The following is a 19,583-nucleotide window of genomic DNA, read 5'->3' as shown; positions in this document are numbered from 1 at the left end:
CACCAAACAAGGAATTGAAAACAGAAGTCAGGCTTAAAAATTGACCCACCAAAGAGAATGCAGGGCAGTGGAAATAGAGTCATAAGAGGAAAGGGTGCAGAGGACATGGATCGAAGAATGGTAACTCGAGTGAAGTGGGGAAAGATGATAGGTAGGGACACCAAGTAATAGGCTGGAACCAAAGAATAAGCAAGAGGAGACTGAGGATGAGATAAGGAGTTTGGAAGCATGAATAGTTAAGAACCAGAGGGCTTTATGGAATTTTAAAAGTTGAAATCGGCAAGAGTGGGAAATAGAGGAGATATGGGATTTAAAATGGGAGGGAGGAGTAAAAAATGACTACAAGGTTGCGGGCTGGAGTAGAGATAGGAGGTAAAGAAGGGGAAAAGAGACAGAAGGTGGGGGAGAAGGGGAGGTAGGCAAGAAAAGTTCCGTTTTTGAAGGAGTAAAATGTAGCTAGTGAGAAGACATCCAAGATTGGATAGATAATAGACAAACTGAGAGAGAGGAGTGGATAGAATCCGAGAAGGACGAGATAGACAGAAAGATCTTTGCAATGGAAATAAAGAGAATACAATATTTTAATAACAGTAAAAAACATAACATATTACTCACAACTCATACTAACAGTTGAAGTATTTTCATACCAACTAAGGAAGTGAAACCTGCCATCTTGGCATTGGTAAATTCCTCTTCAAATGTCTTTGCCATTAGGTCACCAGACAGAAAACATATCTTTTTGCATCGTGACATGGAGGTCAAAATTGTAATCAATGAAGACGCATATGCAAACTATCAATGCTGGTTGGGAGGTTGCATACGAATTGTTCGTTTTACAACTGTTCAAATTAAAATTGACTTTTTCACAATTGACCGAATTGTGAAGGTCAATTGTAACATATGTGCGGGGGGGAAACCCCCGCAACCTCCCACCCAACACAAACCCCCCAAAACCCCATATATATATATATATATATATATATATATATATATATATATATACATATATATATATATATATATACATATATATATATATATATATACATATATATATATATATATATATATATATACATATATATATATATATATATATATATATATGAAGTAGAAAAGCAAACACGGACCGCGAGGTCGGGTTTCTTTAAAAGCTGCACTCCCTCCAATTAATGAAATCCATTAGTGTTCATCAACAAGTGCTCGCCGAAAATGTCCAGTAAATAGGAAAGCAGACCGCTGCACAGCAAGAAAAATTCACTTAAGAAGGTTTCAAACTTTAATTCAAAAATGTATTTGCAGTAAAAAAGACGGCTTCCCAGTAGCAAGGGGAGGCTACCTGACACGTTTCGCCACACTCCTGTGGCTTGTTCACAGTAGCTCCACCCTGTGATGGGAGCTCTTTTAACCCATGGCATACCAAATGAACACAGAGAAGGTGACTTTAGACAATATTGGTTTTACATTCGGCCATCTTTTACAGTGCAAAAATGCAAAATGTAATTCTAGCCCCATGTCTGCATTTAGACAGTACTTTACAACATTAGATAGATTTCACCAGATGGTACATGAAAAAATCTACATTCAGTCTCAATTTTAAAATAATTTAGAAAGTCAAAGTGTTTCTCTAGTTTTTGTGCGCCTAGTCAGATTCGAGCAATAAACATCAATTAAGCATCATAGTGACGCTAATCATAGTAACACATATATAGATCTAATATTATATCCGGAGTTCTTTAACAACAAAAACCCATAAGTACAATGTTGTTATCCACGGTAATGGTGCGGCTTTATGTAGTTTCTGATACTAAAAAGAAGATTTTTAATCAAAGTGCAAGTGCATAGCAGCTTTTAGCGATAAAGTGCTGGTGCATAGTGCAATATTTTAGCAGCATGATTCGATGACCAGATCATCGTCTTACAACCATCAATTAAAATGCAAGAGCTTTAGTTAAAATCAATGCTCCTACATAGCACAACATTACTCTTGATTTATAAATGCTTGAGAGACCTTTTGTGACTAGAAAAGACTGCTTAGCAGTCATATGATGGTATATACTATATTTTGAAAAAAGATGCACCTCAATTAAATATTTCATTATAGACTGTGTTCATGGGTGACATGTGGAAAAAGAAAAGATTAAAAAGTCTGGCCATACAAAGCCATAGGGGAAGACAGGAAAAGCCAGGAAAACTCAAAACATGTAGGAACATAGTCAGGGACACTGAATCATTATCTAAATATTCAAGGGAGGGACAACGAATTTGCTATAACTATATATCAATGTAATTCTGATGTTAATCAGGCCAGGTGAGCGGCACTCTCCATGTTCAAAGGATGAAAACAATCCATCCGGATACCGTGTCTTCTTTAGCAAAGTCAATCTTTATTTAAATCCATAAAAACAACACAGCTAAACAGCTATTTAGCAAATATAAGCCATAAAAAGTAAGGCTCTCCCAAAGTGTGAAAAAATGTTGACGCGTTTTGTGGCAAAATTCGCCGCTTGTTCACAACCACAATCCCAGTTGCACAAGTGTGTTGTTCTTAAAAAGACATTCAACCAGCAAACAAAACTGCCAATGATTGGCCATGGTGAGATGAACACAAAGAACGGACCATTTTCTTAAGGTGTTACATTACTAACTGACTGGTAAAAACCATCCCACCATCATGGAATGGTTTTGCCGTCGTCTCCATGCACCATGTTCTAGTAAATTTAATCCACGAGTTTCTACAGTTACATGTCTGTTTGTGCATTCTGTCGACTGAAATACAAAGTATTGCATCCCGCATCTCGTGATTCATAGGGAAGACTAATTTAGTTTATTTATATCTTTCCCATCTCTGTGTAGAGAAATGATCTGAAACTATTCATCCGGACCTACGAGATGCAGAGACGCTGTGCAACATGCAATACCTTCAGCCAAATGATTATAGCCCGTTTGGGGTGCACATTACAGAATCATGTGCCATCATTTGTTCTGCACAGTGCAGAAGACGGCTCGAGAGTTATTATCAATGGTATCTAAATTGGTTCTCGTATTTTGACTACAAATAAACTAAAGTAAAATGTTGACATCTATGATTTCCAATGCATTAAAGCTGGAACTGCATTCATTAACTAGCATGCAAAGCATTTATTGTTCCCACTCTGTGAGGTCCATATACAGTTCCTTAGAGGTGTCCAATGCTTGACGCATAATGTTACTAAAGTGAATAGTGTCAGAACAGTTGTTATGACTTAATCAACACTTATTATAAATATTACAAAATGTAAAATTTATAAAACAACATTAAAAGTGCAAAGTGTTAATAGCAGCATCATTCTTCTAAAGTGCAAAGTGCAAATCTGGCAGTCATTGTAGAACGACTAATAATACAACATGTTTTAGTAATCCATCATGTCAAATAACTGTGTCTCAAATTAGTCATCTGCTTAAACTCCCCTATAGATGTTGAAGGTTATTAACTCCATTATCTTGAAGTGCCTAGTGCCAATTGCCATCTATTTCAAATAAAGAAGAAACATCCTTTCTAAAGACCAATATCTGCTCTATTTTGCATTGTCATTTTATCATAGTGCCAATAGCCATCTCACCAATATACTTGGCCAAAAAGCTTTCCACACTTGTCAACCACAAACTAAAGTGCAATATCCAAGAAAACAACCACCACGTTACAATGTGAATATAAAAAAGAGAATAAAAACACTGTATATCAAATAATCCCTGTGCAAAACACTGCTGCTGGCAACCAATTGTTCTGATGGAAATATGGTCTTAGTATTTCTTAACTTTGTACTCCATGACCACGGTTGTTGAACATGAATTGGGACCAAGTACTGTTCATAAAATGAGCTAAAAATCCTCCTATATCGTCCCATACAGGGTGATAGTGTTGCTTATTGGCCCAAAAATGTGTAGAGTTTCTCATCAATATTGTGACCGTTGGGAGATTTGCTCTCAAAATCCAAAATGCACCTGGTTTCTTGTTGTCGCAATAATTTTTCTTTGTCGCCTCCTCTTGGTCCAGTGTCTATTTTCAGAATGCCAAAGAAACCAAAGCTACCCATGTTCGTGTTATGATATTCAGCAAAATGTATGGCCATCAGGTAATTCACATCGCTGTTAATGATGGCACGTGCATGTTGTGGATGCGTATTTTCAATTTACACTTAGTGCTGCCTATGTACCATTTCTGGCAAGAACAGGTAAGTACATAAACTACATATTCTGTTTCACATGTGATGGTCTCTGACATTTTGACCATTTGTCCTGTGACAGGATGCTTAAAGAAATTGCAGTTATTGGCATATTTACACATGTTGCAACGTGTGCATTTGTGAAAACCTTTCTTAGTATTTCACAACCAATTCTTTTTGTTGCTTTCTTCAACTTTCGGCATATAGCTTTGAACAAGGGTGTCCTTAACAGACCAATTTCTTCTGTATGTTATTTCGGGCCTATTCTTCAAACTAGTGCATAGGTCCCTGTCCACCATGAGGATTTGCCAATACTTATGTATAATTTGTTTAATGGATGACACTTGAGTATTAAAGGTGAGAATGAGGCGTGTACTCTCAGTTTCTGTGCCTACATTTGCTTTCTTGCTTGATCCTGATAGGAGGCTCTGTCTCTCTTTTGATCTTGCTTTGAGATAGGCCCTCTCTATCACCTTCTTCGGGTACATTTGTCGTTTGAAACCTTGAGCTGTAATTTTGCTTTCCGAGTCAAAAACTTCTAATGTGCTGTTGTTTCTTCTGAGTCGTATGAACTCCCCATATGGGACACTCCAAATTAGATTTTTGGGGTGTCCACTTTATGCATGTAGTGGAGGGTGTTACATCCAGTGCTCTTTCTGCGTAGCTCGCAAGTTACTTTGTTATTTACAATTCTCACATTTACATCTAAAAAAGTTATTAACGTGCGGCTGTGCATTTCCGTAAATCTCAGATTGTTAGAGTAGTTCTGATTCAGAAGTTTCACAAAGTCCAACCATTTCCTTTCTGTGACTTTCCAAATTCTAAGTTTTATATATATATATATATATATATATATATATATATATATATATATATATATATATATATATATATATATATATATATATATATTACATGGCCACAGTAGTGGCCATGTAGTTATGGTTAAGTTGCTGTTTCCATAGGAAGAGCACTTTTTGGGCGGCTTATAACTTTGCTCCCCCTGGACAAATCCTCACCAAACCTTGCAAAACAAGTACATGGGCCACTCTAAATTTGTTTGCAAAGTTTGGAGATGTTTGGGCCAGGGGGGTCAAAGTTATAGGGGGGTCCCAAACTTCTTTTTTCCCATAGACTGAATGGGGGAAAAACTTTGGGCACGGCTACAGGTGAAACCGCTGGACGGATTTTGACGAAATCTGCGGGAGGTACAGCGGCTTGGTCCAGAAAGCGTGCTTTTGTGAATTTGGTCACCCTCCGTGCAGTATGTTTCTTTATAATTATCAAAAAGTAAGCCTGAAATATTTAGTGATATCTATGTTCGCTCCGCGGTCACACTTCTCTGTTCGGTCGACGAACAAGATACCAATTGGCTAAGGGGCTGGCGTCATGACCGCAGACACGCGACGTCTCTACCAATTGGCCGCTGCGAGACGTGTTCTGCGTCAGATGGTTTGGATGCGCCTGACATCTTGGATCCACGGAAAGCGGAGCAACAACCAGCGTGCACATGAGTTTTTCATGAAACTATTTTGCTGTGTCACAGAGCATTCGGAAAGGTTCAGACAGTACACATGAGTTTTCAATGCATTTGTTCTTTGGTCGTCATGATGTAATTTCTATGGGCACCTTGTACGCACAGTAAATGTGGGGTCTAATAACGATAGCACTTCAGTCCATGTAGTGGGCAGGAAATTTGTAACTCTTGAAAGCACACGCATATTGGTAGGCAACATTGAAATTGACAAAATGCTGTGAATGCATTATTTTTTGCAATGGCTATTATTATATTCATTAGTATGCCGCCATGGGTTGCACATGCTACGGTGGTTGTGGCCAGGGGCTAGAGTCTTAAGATATGGGTGGTCAATGCATTTGTTCTAGGGGTCGGTCGTCATGATGTAATTTGTATGGACATCTTGTACGCACAGTACACTTATACCTACTTAATGACGTATGTTCTATGGCCTCCTTGTACGCACATAAAATGAGGAGTCCAATAAGGCCAGTATTTCAGCCTGTGCAGTGCACGGAGGAGTTGTTACATTTGTAAGGACACATGTCGTGTTAGGGAACATTGGAATTGACAACATGCCGTGAATGCATTATTTTTTCAAATGGCTATTATTATATTCATTAGTACACCGCCATGGGTGGCACATGCTACGGTGGTTGTGGCCAGGGCCTAGAGTCTTGGATGCATGGCCGTCGGCCGAACCACCGCTGCATGTGCCACCCATGCATACACCCATAGTGTTGCATTTTGATTGGGAAGTTGTGGGGAGTGCGCGCAGTCTTGGGTGCATGGCCAAAGGCCATGCAACCAAGAACAAAGTGGTATGTACTAGACTTGGAAGACACTGCACAATGATCCCATGTAAGATCTACAGACATACAGCTAGGAGGGAAGCCTCTGGGCAGAGGTGCTGAAGGATAACACACCTATAGAATAACCCCGACTACCACACATCACCGAGGCGGTTGTGGGGAGACCCTGCACTCTTGGGTGCATGGCTAAAGCCCATGCACGCAAGAATGAAGTCATAAGCAGTGGCGTTACAAGTCAATATGGGTGTGGTGGAATGTGCTAGTTGTGTTGATGCCCTAGTGTCTTAACTTCATGGCTGTAGACGATGGTCCAAAAAGTACATTTATAAGCAGCTAATTTACAAGGACCATGGTTTCCATATGCAGCGATGGTTGTGGATAGGAACTATACTCCTTGTACCTTGGTTGTAAGCCGTAGGTAGGTTGGTTACTCACCAAAGATGGAAGGGCAGCCTACAGGCACTGCAGCATATTAGTACCATAGATTAGACGGGTAGATTCCCATGTGTAGAAAATGCCTGCCAATATACTTACTCCTTACTTTGTTCAGATTCCACATACTTTTTTTTTATTGGCTATCGTACTTGGCAGAAGTATCACTTTTTCCATTTCTGTGATGAAAGAAAAAGGTGTGTTAATGTTTGCATTTTTTAAAAATGTACTACATTGCATAATAGATGGTTAACTTTTTTTTGACCCTCATATTTAGTTTACAAACCACTGTACTGTGCATTGTGCTCAGTTTATGTGTTTGCTTTTCTAATCCTTGGGTCTGGAAAAGAAAAACCTTGTCGGATTAAAAAAAACCTTAATTTCATATGGTACTAACGACTTCATTTTTTGCTTTCAGTGTTTTCTTCATCTTTCTGATCAATGTTATGTTTGTTGCCTTCCTGCCCATTTTTAACAACAGTTAGATACCAGTAGGCGTATTCTAACTGTGCATTTGTTCCTACAGATTTGTGATACTCATTCATTTGTGTTGTTGTCATATCCTGTTTCCTTTATCTTTCCCATTAATGTTTCTTTGTTGCCTTCCATCTGATTTTTAACAACAGTTAGATACCTATAGGCGTATTCTACCTGTGCATTTGTTTCCAACGATCTGTGATAATCATTTATTTGCGTCATTCTTCCATCCTGTTGGGTAGTTAGATACCTGTGGGCGTATTCTAACTGTTTGTAGTCTTTCACATACTTTGTTGACAATTTTGAAGTACACATTATTTCATAAATTTTGGCTTCAAGAACATTAAATACGCATTTGTTAAGTTAGCTGGCAACGTTTGCTTTAGAGTAATGGTGCTATCATTACATTCAAACTATCCAGAATTCTTTTTAATGTATGCAGTGTAGTGACCTGCATTGGATGTAGCTCCTGCATGGTAGATTATTCCTATTGTTGTAAAGGTTTTCTTTCCAAGTGACACTTGACCGTGTGTGAATCCAGTCAGTTTGCAGTTGTTTTTGGTGCCATCTGCATTATAACGAAGAAGCATAAGTATTATGTAGGCACTATGTGATTGTATCAGTAAGGTAGAGTGATTGTCTGAATTGCAAATACTACATAATCTGCCATGGTTTGCATTTTGTATAAGTTGCTGAAATGGAATGCTCTCACTATTTGGCATGGAAACATACACAAATCGCTCATTTGGGATTTCTTCCTGTATCACTTTGTTAGAGAGTGCATGTATGTTTCCACATGTACGAAATTTGGAAGATTTCATTTACAGGTATGCTTTTGTTTTCCAATACTAATAGTATGTACATTAGAAATTCTTGTGGATCTTCTTGTGAGTTCATAGTGAATCTCACCATTCCAGCACAGTCGTCCAATTGCTGCCTTACTCCATGAACACTGCATGTGTTGTCAGGATTGCTTCTTGCATTTCTATGCAGCACTAACATTTGCAAACACAATTGGTCTGTGCTGTGCAGGTAAATATTGTTAACAATTGATGGCAATTGAAATAGAATATTCATTGCTACATTTGCATAACAACTTACCCCACTTTCATTTGTAAATTTGAATGGGCCAGCAAGTTCTGTATCTGAGTGCATTTTTCGGTTTTTCTGTTGCTTCTTTGCCGACGTCCCTGGTTTACATTCCCTAATAGGTTCTTCTATGTTTGCTGCAATTGATGAAACTTTAGCTTCTTTTCTTTTCTTTGCGGAATTTGCTGTTGCATTCTGTTGCATTTCTGTTTCATTTACTTTTCTTTTACCACGTTTCATTTTATCTGGAAAAGGGTATTGTTTCAAATGAGGGGTGTACAGTGAACGCAATCTATTGTATTCTAGAATGCAAGGAATATCAGCTTTGACTTTACTTGAATCAAAGTTTATTAGCAACAGACCGTCAAGTGTACGTAAGCGTGATAATGCTATGTAGCTCATGCCTTCCTTAATCACTGTCTTCCCTATATCTATCAATGCTTTCTTTAGGGTAAGACCTTGGGATTTATGAATGGTAACTGCATATGCAAGAGTTAGAGAAGATTGCTCTCTACGTACATACATGTCTTTGAAGAGAAGGAATTGAGCACCCTATCCTTTTCACTTCTGAAACTTTATCAAAGCAAATATTTACAAACTGAATGTTGCTATCACATGGGTATGATTGAAAGCGAACAACTGTGCCCAGTGCTCCATTAACTAGCCCTTGCTCTACGTCAAGGTTACGTTTAAGCATTACTCTACAATTTAATGATAATTTCAATATTTTTTTTCAACCCAGCTGTGTTGGAGATTGAATTTTATAAACTATTTAGTCTTGTTGTGGCTTGCTCACACATGGGTACTGTCATGCCATGTATGTCTAGTTTGTCTGTGGCGCTAATTTCTATTATTGCTTGCATTTCTTTCTTTAACATTGTTTCATTGAATTTGAAACAGCTTGCAAGAGTTGGCATTAAGGCCATACAATTGACATTTATGTCCGCTATTTGTTCCATAACATCAGTTGCACATGCATTATCGCCGTAAAGTGCATGTATATGCCGGTTTTTCAATACAGCTTGTGCTTCCTGCAATAATACACCAACTCTAATACTTTTTAAGATGTTGGCATAAGTGAGATTTGCATATTGCCGCATGTTCTCAGTTAATTTTCTGTTTTGGAAACGTTGCCAAAGGTTAACATTACCTATGTTACCAACAGTTTTCCGGCAGAGTTTGTGGCCTAAGGTTTTAAAAATCGGTTCACCTTTCACTGGTGTCAATTGTAGAAGATTTCCAAAAACGATAATGTGTTTCCCTGCAAAGAGTTCTTCGTTATTACTTTTAAGTACTTCTTGCAATCTGAGATGAATCAAAGCCAACATTAGGTTGGAGCCCATGCTCACTTCATCTATTAGTAGCATTTTCATTTGTTTCAATACTCTACGTAATTCCATTGCAGCTTCTGCAGAAAGTTTGTAGTAGTCTAATTTATTTTGATGCTCTACTGGAAGCAGTAGTAATCGGTGTAAAGTCAAACCGCCTATGTTGTAGGCAGCTAAACCTGTGGGGGCTGTTACAACAGCTGACAGTTTGTTGTTTGTCAATTGTTGAAGGAACTTGCTGATAATTTTGTTTAAGAATGTTTTCCCTGATCCAGCTTCACCACTGACGTACAGCAGTATAGGTTTGTAATTTTGGCAGGTACATTCTTTATTTTTGTGTTGTACACCATGTACAATTTGTTTCATTACGTCTTCAAAAATGGTGCGCTGATCATTGTTAAGTTTTGCTTGTTGTACAGTTAAGTCTTCTGTATCTTCTTCATACTGATACATGGTGTTTTCTACTTCTGCCATAGCAATTTCAGCCTCATTTGCTATTAGTGGTTGTCCTAATGGTTCTTGACTTCCTGTTACAGAAGGTTGATTACTGTCGGAAGAGTCTTTATATAGTTGGGCCTGAATTTCTTCTTCCTGTTGCTGCTCATTGTGTAACATTGTTTGGTACTGCGTAAAGTTCACATCGGTGATAGTGCTTTCATTTGCTTTGAAAGCATCTTCATAGCACTCATAATTATCTAGTATGTCTTCCTCTTTTCTCCATGGTTTGGAAAGTTGTAACAGAGACATGTAATATAGTTCTTTCTGTTGAGGAGTTTTTAATGACAATTTCACATGATTAATGAAGCTTTGTTTGTTAAGTTTCACTAAGCCCCTTCACAATCGGTCACTCTATATTTACGTTTGTTTTCATCGGGTTTTACATTATTTTTGTCTGCAAAGTTTTGAGCTATGTGGTATAGACACATGCTTTCCAGAGTGGTACTCCTGTTCGGATAGTATGTGTCCAGTAAATTGTTTTTTAGAATGTCTTGGCTGTTGGGATCATTTCTGGCAATTGTTTCTATGTCCTCATATGATTTTAGCACTCTTTTTCTAGATTTTGCAGGGCCAAGACTGAGCATACTATGTTGTCTGATTTTCCATACAAAGCAGTGCCGGTTAAACAATCTGCTGCTTCATAGGCCCCACATTCTCTATGAGAGAGCATTTTTATGCCTAGGCTGTACAATTTCTGTGATAATGTTTTGTCTGATGCTAGGTCATCCCAGAGGTCTTGAAAGTCTGTTTTTTCTGCTTTTGTTAAGTAGGCTGTAACATATCGAGCAACAGCAGTTGAATTGTCTGCAATGTACTGCACATCTATGTTTGAATTCCATAATAGGGCAATGATTGCATTGTAATCATTGATACATTTTGATTCTTCCCTTCATTTTATGTAATACGTGTTTATAGGTGATTTACCTTTAACACTATGTCGAACCGAAGACATAAAGTTGTTTACTTCACCTCTTTCTGTAACTGGTCTAGGGAAACCAAAGCAGCATTTGGTGTAGTATTTATCTTTGTTTTTGTATTTATGGCGACAATATTTGCCACATTCGTGTCTTCGAAATTGTAAAATCTGCCCATGCAGCTCACTATGTGTCTGTTGTGAAGGGATTTCACATGTGACATGTTTTTGGATAAACTGCAAAACAGTGCTATCACTGTCGTGCCCAAATTTCGATGCACCTTTGATCCATAACAGCATGTGAATATGTGGTGCTCCTCTCGCTTGATATTCTTTTCTCCAAAAGAAGTGTTGCACTTCTCCAAGGGGAAACAAATAAAGTGTAGCATTGCAATGAAACGATTATGGAAATATCTTGAGACATTAACTGGATCTAGAGAGCAAAGTTCTCCAGGTGTTAATATATCTATGTTGTTTTTGTTGCTGTATGCTATGCGTAGGAAGTCATGTAAATCTTCCCATGCATATTCTGCACAACTTAGCGTAACAAACCAAGTTGGTGGTCCAAGGTTTCTGATCATGCAACGCACGTCTCCATGCCGTCTGAACCAGTATTCCTTTGTACCATGCATGTTTGCAAACAAATTTGTTATACTTGATTGTAAAACCTAATCTTTTTCTTGTACTTTTTGTATTAACTGCGTGTCAAGATTAGGAGCTGCCTCCCCCTCCTCCTCACCTGAACCTTCTGAAGTAGAACCCTTAGGGACGGTCTCGCTCTGCTTACGGTCCATCCGCTTAGTTGGAGCCTTTTCCTTGTTTGTCCGGATCTTCCTTTCGTGTAGGTAGGGTCTGGCCCCTCCGGAGGCCACCTTGGCAGAGAAGGAACCCTGTCCGCAGGGAACCCCAGGGGGCCAGCCCTAAATTCAGGGAAAAAGCACAAAGGCGGAAAAAACCCTGTTTCCAGATGGGTTCAAATAGGTGTAAGTCTCTTCTTTGGCAAACCAGAAGACAGTCTATTTTCGGTACAAGAGAAAGTCTGTTCACAGCTCTGTAGTTCCATAAGAGCCAGGACAGGAGTCCGGAGAGTTGTTGGTATGGAAAAACCCAAAGTAATCAAGGCCAATAGAAAAAAAAAAGAAACAGGGAAGGGTGAAATACGAAAGGCAAAGAAAGGAGAATAGAAGGAAACAACAGTCAGCGCCAAAAAGGATGGAAAGAACTGGAAGCGTCAAGGAGAGAAAGAGAAGGGAAAGGATGTAAGCACGTAAGATATAACTAGTAAAGCGGAGTAGGCAAGGCTAGATGCTTACTGCTCTGTCAGCGAAAATGAGCAACAGGCGCAGGGTTGCCGTAATACGCGAGGCGCCGTAGTACATAAAAAGTTCAGGAGAAACGAAGGTAAAGAAGGCAGGAATCTGGAAAGAAACCAAAAGGAGGACACAAGAAGGGTTACAGACTGAAAGGGAGGACGAGAAGAAGGTTGACACGGAAACGAGGAAGAAGGATAGTCAGGCGATAGATGTAACAAAAGGTAGAGCCGGCAAAAGGCGAAAGAGGAAAAAACAAGGTTGCACAAAACAAACAAGAAAGCAGAATGTGGAAGATACCCGGGAAAAACCGCCCGCGGAGGATTACCAGGAGGGCAGAAAAATAGCTGAAGACGGGAAAAGGCAAGCTGAATGCACGGACGAAGCTTCCACACGAACCGTAGCGTTGGTAAACAGATACAACGTGTCGGTTTGTGGGAGGAGCCAGAATATAAAGAATCGTCCGCCATCTTGGATGAGGACTGGAACGCGCGTACGGCAATCAATACCTCCAGCGTTTCCAGACTTTACAATCCGAGTTCCTGACAGTATACCCCCTTCTTCTCGGGGGACCCCCAGGTTTACCTGGATGAAGTCGGTGAAATTGTAACAGTAGCCGTGGGGCATGGATATGGCTCACAGGTTCCCATGTCCGTTCTTCCACCGGATACCCCTTCCAGTGAACCAGATAGTACAACCGACCCCTGTGGTATCTAGAATCCACTAGATGAGACACCTCATATTCTTCAGGTATCGGGGACACTTGAGCACGCCCTCTGAACACTGGCCTCTTGAAAGGGTCCCCCTTATGCTCTTTCAGAAGGGAGACGTGGAAGACTGGGTGCACCTTTTTGAGATATTCCGGTAATTTGAGCTTGAATGCAACAGGGTTAATCTGCTGTAGTACTGGAAATGGCCCAAGAAAATGAGAAGAGAATTTGCCCCTATGAACCCATCTCAGCAATAACCTGGTAGATAACCAGACCATTTGCCCTGTCTTCCATGCTGGATTGCCACTACGTCCCTTGTCTGCCCATTTCTTTTGTGTGAGTTGACTTGCTTGGTGAGCTTCTTTAGCAAGCCTGTGTACCTCATGTAGGTCCTGTAAAACTCTGTCTAGAGCTGGGATCTTGGTAGAGGGAGAACTGAGCCAGGGTAAGTGTTGGGGGTGGAACCCGTAAGTACAATAGAAAGGACACATCTGGATAGAGGTATGGAGGGCGTTATTATAGGCAAACTCAGCCTGAGGAAGAAATCGATACCATTCTTCTTGTGGACTGCAGAAACACCAGAGATATTGTTCTAGGCTGGCGTTTAATCTTTCCGTCTGTCCATTGCTCTGCGGATGATATCCTGAAGAGAGAGCCTTGTGAATTCCCAGAACTTGGCAGAGAGAAGTCCAAAATGTGGATGTGAATTGGGTCCCCGGTCAGACACGATGGTCCTGGGTAACCCATGTAAATGGACAATGTCCTGGAGAAAAGTTGCTGCCATTTCGGATGGGGCAGACGGAATCTGCTTGGAGGCTGAAAAATGGGCCAATTTGCTGAATGAGTCTATAGTCACCATGATTACTGTCACGCCATAGGATGAAGGGAGGTCTACTATAAAATCGGTAGAAATATGCTCCCAAGGACGGGCCGGTAAGGCATGTTGCTGCAGTAATCCTAGAGGTCTTCCTGTTCGGTGATTGTTAGAGGCACACACATAACAAGTAGAAACATACTGGCATACATCTCTTTTTAGAGTCGGCCACCAGAAGCCCCTCTGTAGGAGATCATATGACTTCCTAATTCCAGAATGCCCAGTTAAGGGCGTATCATGACACTAGGAAAGTATCTGTTTCTGAAGCTTCTTGGTGGGGATATAGAGTGCACCGTCATGGTAATACAATCCATCCTTTCCCTGGTTGACTGTTGACGGTAACTCTGTGCACGTCTGATACTGTGGAATCAGATCTTGTAGAAAGGAAACAGTGGATGCCAATACAGTAAGGTTTGGGAAAATCAATTTGTGTCCCTTGTAGGAACCCGATTCTTCTCCAAGACTTCTTGACAAGGCGTCAGCCTTCTTGTTTACTGTACCAGGTATGTACGTAATCACGAAATCATACTGTAAAAAGAAATACGCCCATCTGGCATGTCTAGCATTGGAACATTCCAACTGTTGCAAAACCCGAAGGTTACGATGATCTGTTCGAATCATAAATTGATGAGTAGCTCCCTGTAGAAGATGCCTCCACTCTTGGCAGGCCAATTTGATAGCCAATAGCTCCTTCTCGATTACTGAATAATTGCGTTCGCTACAGGTAAGTTTCTTGGAGTAATAAGCAACAGGATGTTCATAACCATCTTCCTGCCCTTGGAGTAGGACTGCCCCCACCGGTCATATAGAGGCGTCCATCTCCAGAATGTATGGTCTAGTCTGATCCGGTTGGACCAGGATAGGTGCTGTGGAAAAACATTCCTTTAGTTACCGGAATGCCTTTTGGGGCTCATCATCAAATATGAATTTAACACCCTTCTTCAATAAAGAGGTCAGAGGGAGCACCTTGTTAGAAAAGTTGGGGATGAACCTCCGATAACAATTGGCCAATACTAGGAAGCTCTGAAGCTTCTTGATGTTGACGTGATAATTCCACTCTCTGATCACCTTTACCTTGTTAGCATCCATTTTGATACCTTCCTTCGATAAAATGAATCCCAAGTAGGACACGGATGTGGATTCGAAAAGGCATTTTTCCGGTTTAACCAACAGCTAGTTGGATTGAAGACGTCTTAAGACTAGTCTGACCAGTGACCTGTGCTCTGCCAGTGTTTTGGAGAAGATAAGAATATCATCCAGATACACTACTACAGACAAAAATAGCATATCCGAAAAAATCTTGTCCATGTATCTTTGAAAGATTGCGGGAGCATTTACTAGACCAAACGGCATAACTCGATATTCAAAGAGCCCAAAAGGGGTACGGAACGCTGTCTTCCATTCGTCCCCCTGCCTTATTCTCAAAAGGTGATAAGCCCCTCTCAAGTCAAGCTTTGTAAAGAATTCTGCTCCTTGTACTGCCTCCAAAATATCCCGAATCAAGGGCATGGGGTATCTATCCCGTATGGTAACCTTGTTCAGACCTCTGTAATCAATACAAGGGCGTAGTTCTGCCGAGTCTTTTTTTGGAATGAAGAACAAGGAAGCCCCACAAGCAGATTTGGATTCTTGGATGAGTCCGTTTTGTAGGTTTGCGTCGAGGTAATCCCTCGGAGCCTTCCTTTCCGGTAACGACAATGGATACACCTTCCCAAAGGGAACTACTGCATCTGGTATTAGGTCTATGCTACAGTCCTCAGCTCTATGCGGCGGGAGTTGTCTGGGAATGGTATTCAGGAATACCTCTGAGAATTCTTGATAATGGAGGGGCACCGAAGCCACAGTAATCAGTTCTGGGGTTCTGTTTATGGAAGACTCCGGGGTATTGGAGACTGGAGGTAAATCAATACAGTGTGATCTACAGAATGTGGAATCGAAGTTCACCGTGTTCGCTGCCCAGTCAATGTGAGGGTTGTGCCTCCTTAACCAGGGAATACCGATGACCAAAGGAAAGTGGGCTGCTCGGATCTGATCAAACACTAGAAACTCCTTGTGATGGCCTAACCTCATTCTCAATGGGATAGTCTCCTTGGTTATAGGTCCATAAGATAAGGGCCTCCCGTCTAACCCTTCCACTGGGATAGGTGTGGCCTTGCTACTTGTGGAGACAAAATGTTCCGTTGCCCAATTGGAGTCGATGAAGTTTCCTGCCGCTCCGCAGTCAAGCATGGCTAATACCTCCATGGGACCAGCCTCTGTTAGCCACAAGTGGACTTGAAACACCATCAAACTGTTATCCTCAGGAGTGCTTACTGCTCTTGTGTGGTTGCAAGCATGTTTGGCATGTCCCCCGAAACCTCTCTTGCTGTAGATCGGGGGTTGAAGTTTCCCTGCCTTCGAGGAGGTACTTCGGGACAATCTCTCAATAAGTGCTTTGAGGAGCCGCAATAAATACACAATCCGGCCTCTCTTCTTCTCCTTCTTTCTTCCTGAGTTAGAGGACCTCGGGCAGCCCCAATCTGCATAGATTCATCAGTGAGATGGGAAGTTCTGGTGGGAGGAGTAGGAGAGGGTAGATTGGTTGGTTGAGAAGTGCCTCTGGTTCTTCTTCTTTCTGATCGTCTTTCTAGCAAACGAAACTCAATCTGAAGGGACAATGACACCAATTCCTGAAAAGACGCAGGTCGGGCTACTCGAGCTAGCTCATCCTTAATCTCTTCGTGAAGGCCGCGTCTATAGATGGTCTGCTGGGCGGAATCCGGCCAATCTGCCTTGGCTGCCAGTCTCTGGAAACGGGTTAGATAGGTTTGGACGTCAGTGTTTCCTTGCTTGACATCTAAGATTGCTTCTAGAGAAGAGTAAAATACTTCAGTTCTGTCGAATCATTCTTTAAACACCTCTGAAAAGCGATCATAGTCATCCAAAATTGGATCGTTTCTGGTTACAAATGGTGTAGCCCACGAGAGAGCGTTTCCCATTAGATTGGCTATGATAAACCCAACCTTGTATCTAGCAGTCTCGTAGGCATGTGGTCGAAAGGCAAAATACACCTTACACGCATCGAGAAATTCCTTCATTCCTCCTGGGTGACCATCATATTTGCCAAAAGAGAGAGGCATTGTAGGCAGGTCTCCGTGGTCATCACGATGAAACACAACCTGTTGTCGGAGGGCGATATTTTCCGTTCTCAGGGCCTGTACCTCCATTGTAAGGTTCTGCATAGCTGCCACCAGTTCTTGATACTGTTCTAGTGATGCCATGGTGGGTTATGGGCATTGTATGCTGTCAAGATTAGGAGCTGCCTCCCCCTCCTCCTCACCTGAACCTTCCGAGGTAGAACCCTTAGGGACGGTCTCGGTTTGCTTACGGTCCTTCCGCTTAGTTGGAGCCTTTTCCTTGGTTGTCCAGATCTTCCTTTCGTGTAGGTAGGGTCTGGTCCCTCCGGAGGCCACCTTGGCAGAGAAGGAACCCTGTCTGCAGGGAACCCCAGGGGGCCAGCCCTAAATTCAGGGAAAAAGCACAAAGGCGGAAAAAACCCTGTTTCCAGATGGGTTCAAATAGGTGTAAGTCTCTTCTTTGGCAAACCAGAAGACAGTCTATTTTCGGTACAACAAGAGAAAATCTGTTCACGGCTCTATAGTTCCATAAGAGCCAGGACAGGAGTCCGGAGAGTTGTTGGTATGGAAAAACCCAAAGTAATCAAGGCCAATAGAAAAAAAAAGAAACAGGGAAGGGTGAAATACAAAAGGCAAAGAAAGGAGAATAGAAGGAAACAACAGTCAGCGCCAAAAAGGATGGAAAGAACTGGAAGCGCCAAGGAGAGAAAGAGAAGGGAAAGGATGTAAGCACATAAGATATAACTAGTAAAGCGGAGTAGGCAAGGCAAGATGCTTACAGAGAGGGAGACTGCTCTGTCAGGGAAAATGAGCAACAGGCGCCGGGTTGCCGTAATACGTGAAGCGCCGTAGTACATAAAAAGTTCAGAAGAAACAAAGGTAAAGAATGCAGGAATCTGGAAAGAAACCAAAAGGAGGACACAAGAAGGGTTACAGACTGAAAGGGAGGACGAGAAGAAGGTTGACACGGAAACGAGGAAGAAGGATAGTCAGGAGGTAGATGTAACAAAAGGCAGAGCCGGCAAAAGGCGAAAGAGGAAAAAACAAGGTTGCACGAAACAAACAAGAAAGCAGAATGCGGAAGATACCCGGGAAAAAAAGCCCGCGGAGGATCACCAGGAGGGCAGAAAAATAGCTGAAGAAGGGAAAAGGCAAGCTGAATGCACGGACGAAGCTTTCACACGAACCGTAGCGTTGGTAAACAGATACAACGCGTCGGTTTGTGGGAGGAGCCAGAATATAAAGAATCATCCGCCATCTTGGGTGAGGACTGGAATGCGCGTATGGCAATCAATGCCTCCAGCGTTTCCAGACTTTCCAATCCGAGTTCCTGACACTGCATAGCTGACATATTTTGAAAGTGCGTAAAGATTTAAGAATGTGTGCAACTCCATAACATAGTGTTGCTAATTCACTTTCATAGAGTAGGTGGAATATGTATTCCACATTTTGTCTAAATCTGGGATCTTGCGAATACATTCGTAATGAGCGGTATTCTGATGCCCCAATCTGAGTGGGTCTATCATCGTATCTCCCACCTTTGCCAGTAGGAATTAGCAGAGGAAAAGCACGTGCTTCTATACTTTTTTTGCAAATACTCATTGGTGACCCTTTGGTTTGTCACATTTGGGAAGTTTTTAGTGCATCATCTATGCTTTCATTGGAATGCAATGGATGAATTGTGTAATGGTCCAAAAGAGTGGATATTGTAGCTGGATCCAGAAGTTCAAATTGTCCAGTTTCTGATGGCTCTTGAATGATTTCAGTTGTTTGCCTTAAGCTTTCATCAATATTTATTTTCTTGTAGTACTCATTATTGTCTTTTAGATATTGCAATGCTTGTCAACTTTGTGTAAGTCCACTAATTGTTGCCAAATCTTTTTTTCCTTTGTTGGTACTCCATTTACCAATACTATTAAAGAATGCTCTATTGAACGTTCCACACCTAGAATGTGTACATTTTCCATTAGATTTAATGGCAAGTAAACTACTTTGCCACAAATGCCTTTCACCAATTCAGAGGAAGGCAATTTTGCTGTTTTTGGATGAAGGCGTATAATTGCTTGAAATGGGTGAACTGTTTGAATTATTATGCTCTCATACAAATTGAGCTGTTGCAGGATTTTTGGTAATGGAAACAATTCCAAATTGTTTGTAATAGCACGTGAAGGAATGTGGTTGTAGTCTAATTTTGCAGTACAGTAACTGCAACATATTAGGCGTTCAGTTATTTCATATTTATTTTCCGCTAAAAGGTACAAAGCTAATTCAAACCATTTAGAGTCTTCATTGTTTTCTATTTT

The 19,583-nt window shown here is 41.1% G+C and overlaps 1 protein-coding gene across 1 annotated transcript; it reads right to left on the bottom strand.

Annotated features, from left to right (window-relative positions):
* Positions 1-17,046: 17,046 nt before the first annotated feature.
* LOC138555994 (protein LDOC1-like) lies at positions 17,047-17,424 on the bottom strand. Its single transcript, XM_069642622.1, has one exon. The coding sequence runs from the start codon at positions 17,422-17,424 to the stop codon at positions 17,047-17,049; it is 378 nt and encodes a 125-aa protein (XP_069498723.1).
* Between the last annotated feature and the right edge of the window lie 2,159 nt (positions 17,425-19,583).

This window comes from Ambystoma mexicanum, chromosome 1q, assembly GCF_040938575.1.
Source record: "Ambystoma mexicanum isolate Mex_15411 chromosome 1q, UKY_AmexF1_1, whole genome shotgun sequence".
NCBI lineage: Eukaryota > Metazoa > Chordata > Amphibia > Caudata > Ambystomatidae > Ambystoma > Ambystoma mexicanum.
Note: the sequence above shows the minus strand (reverse complement) of the source record. Positions and strands in the feature narration are given on the sequence as shown.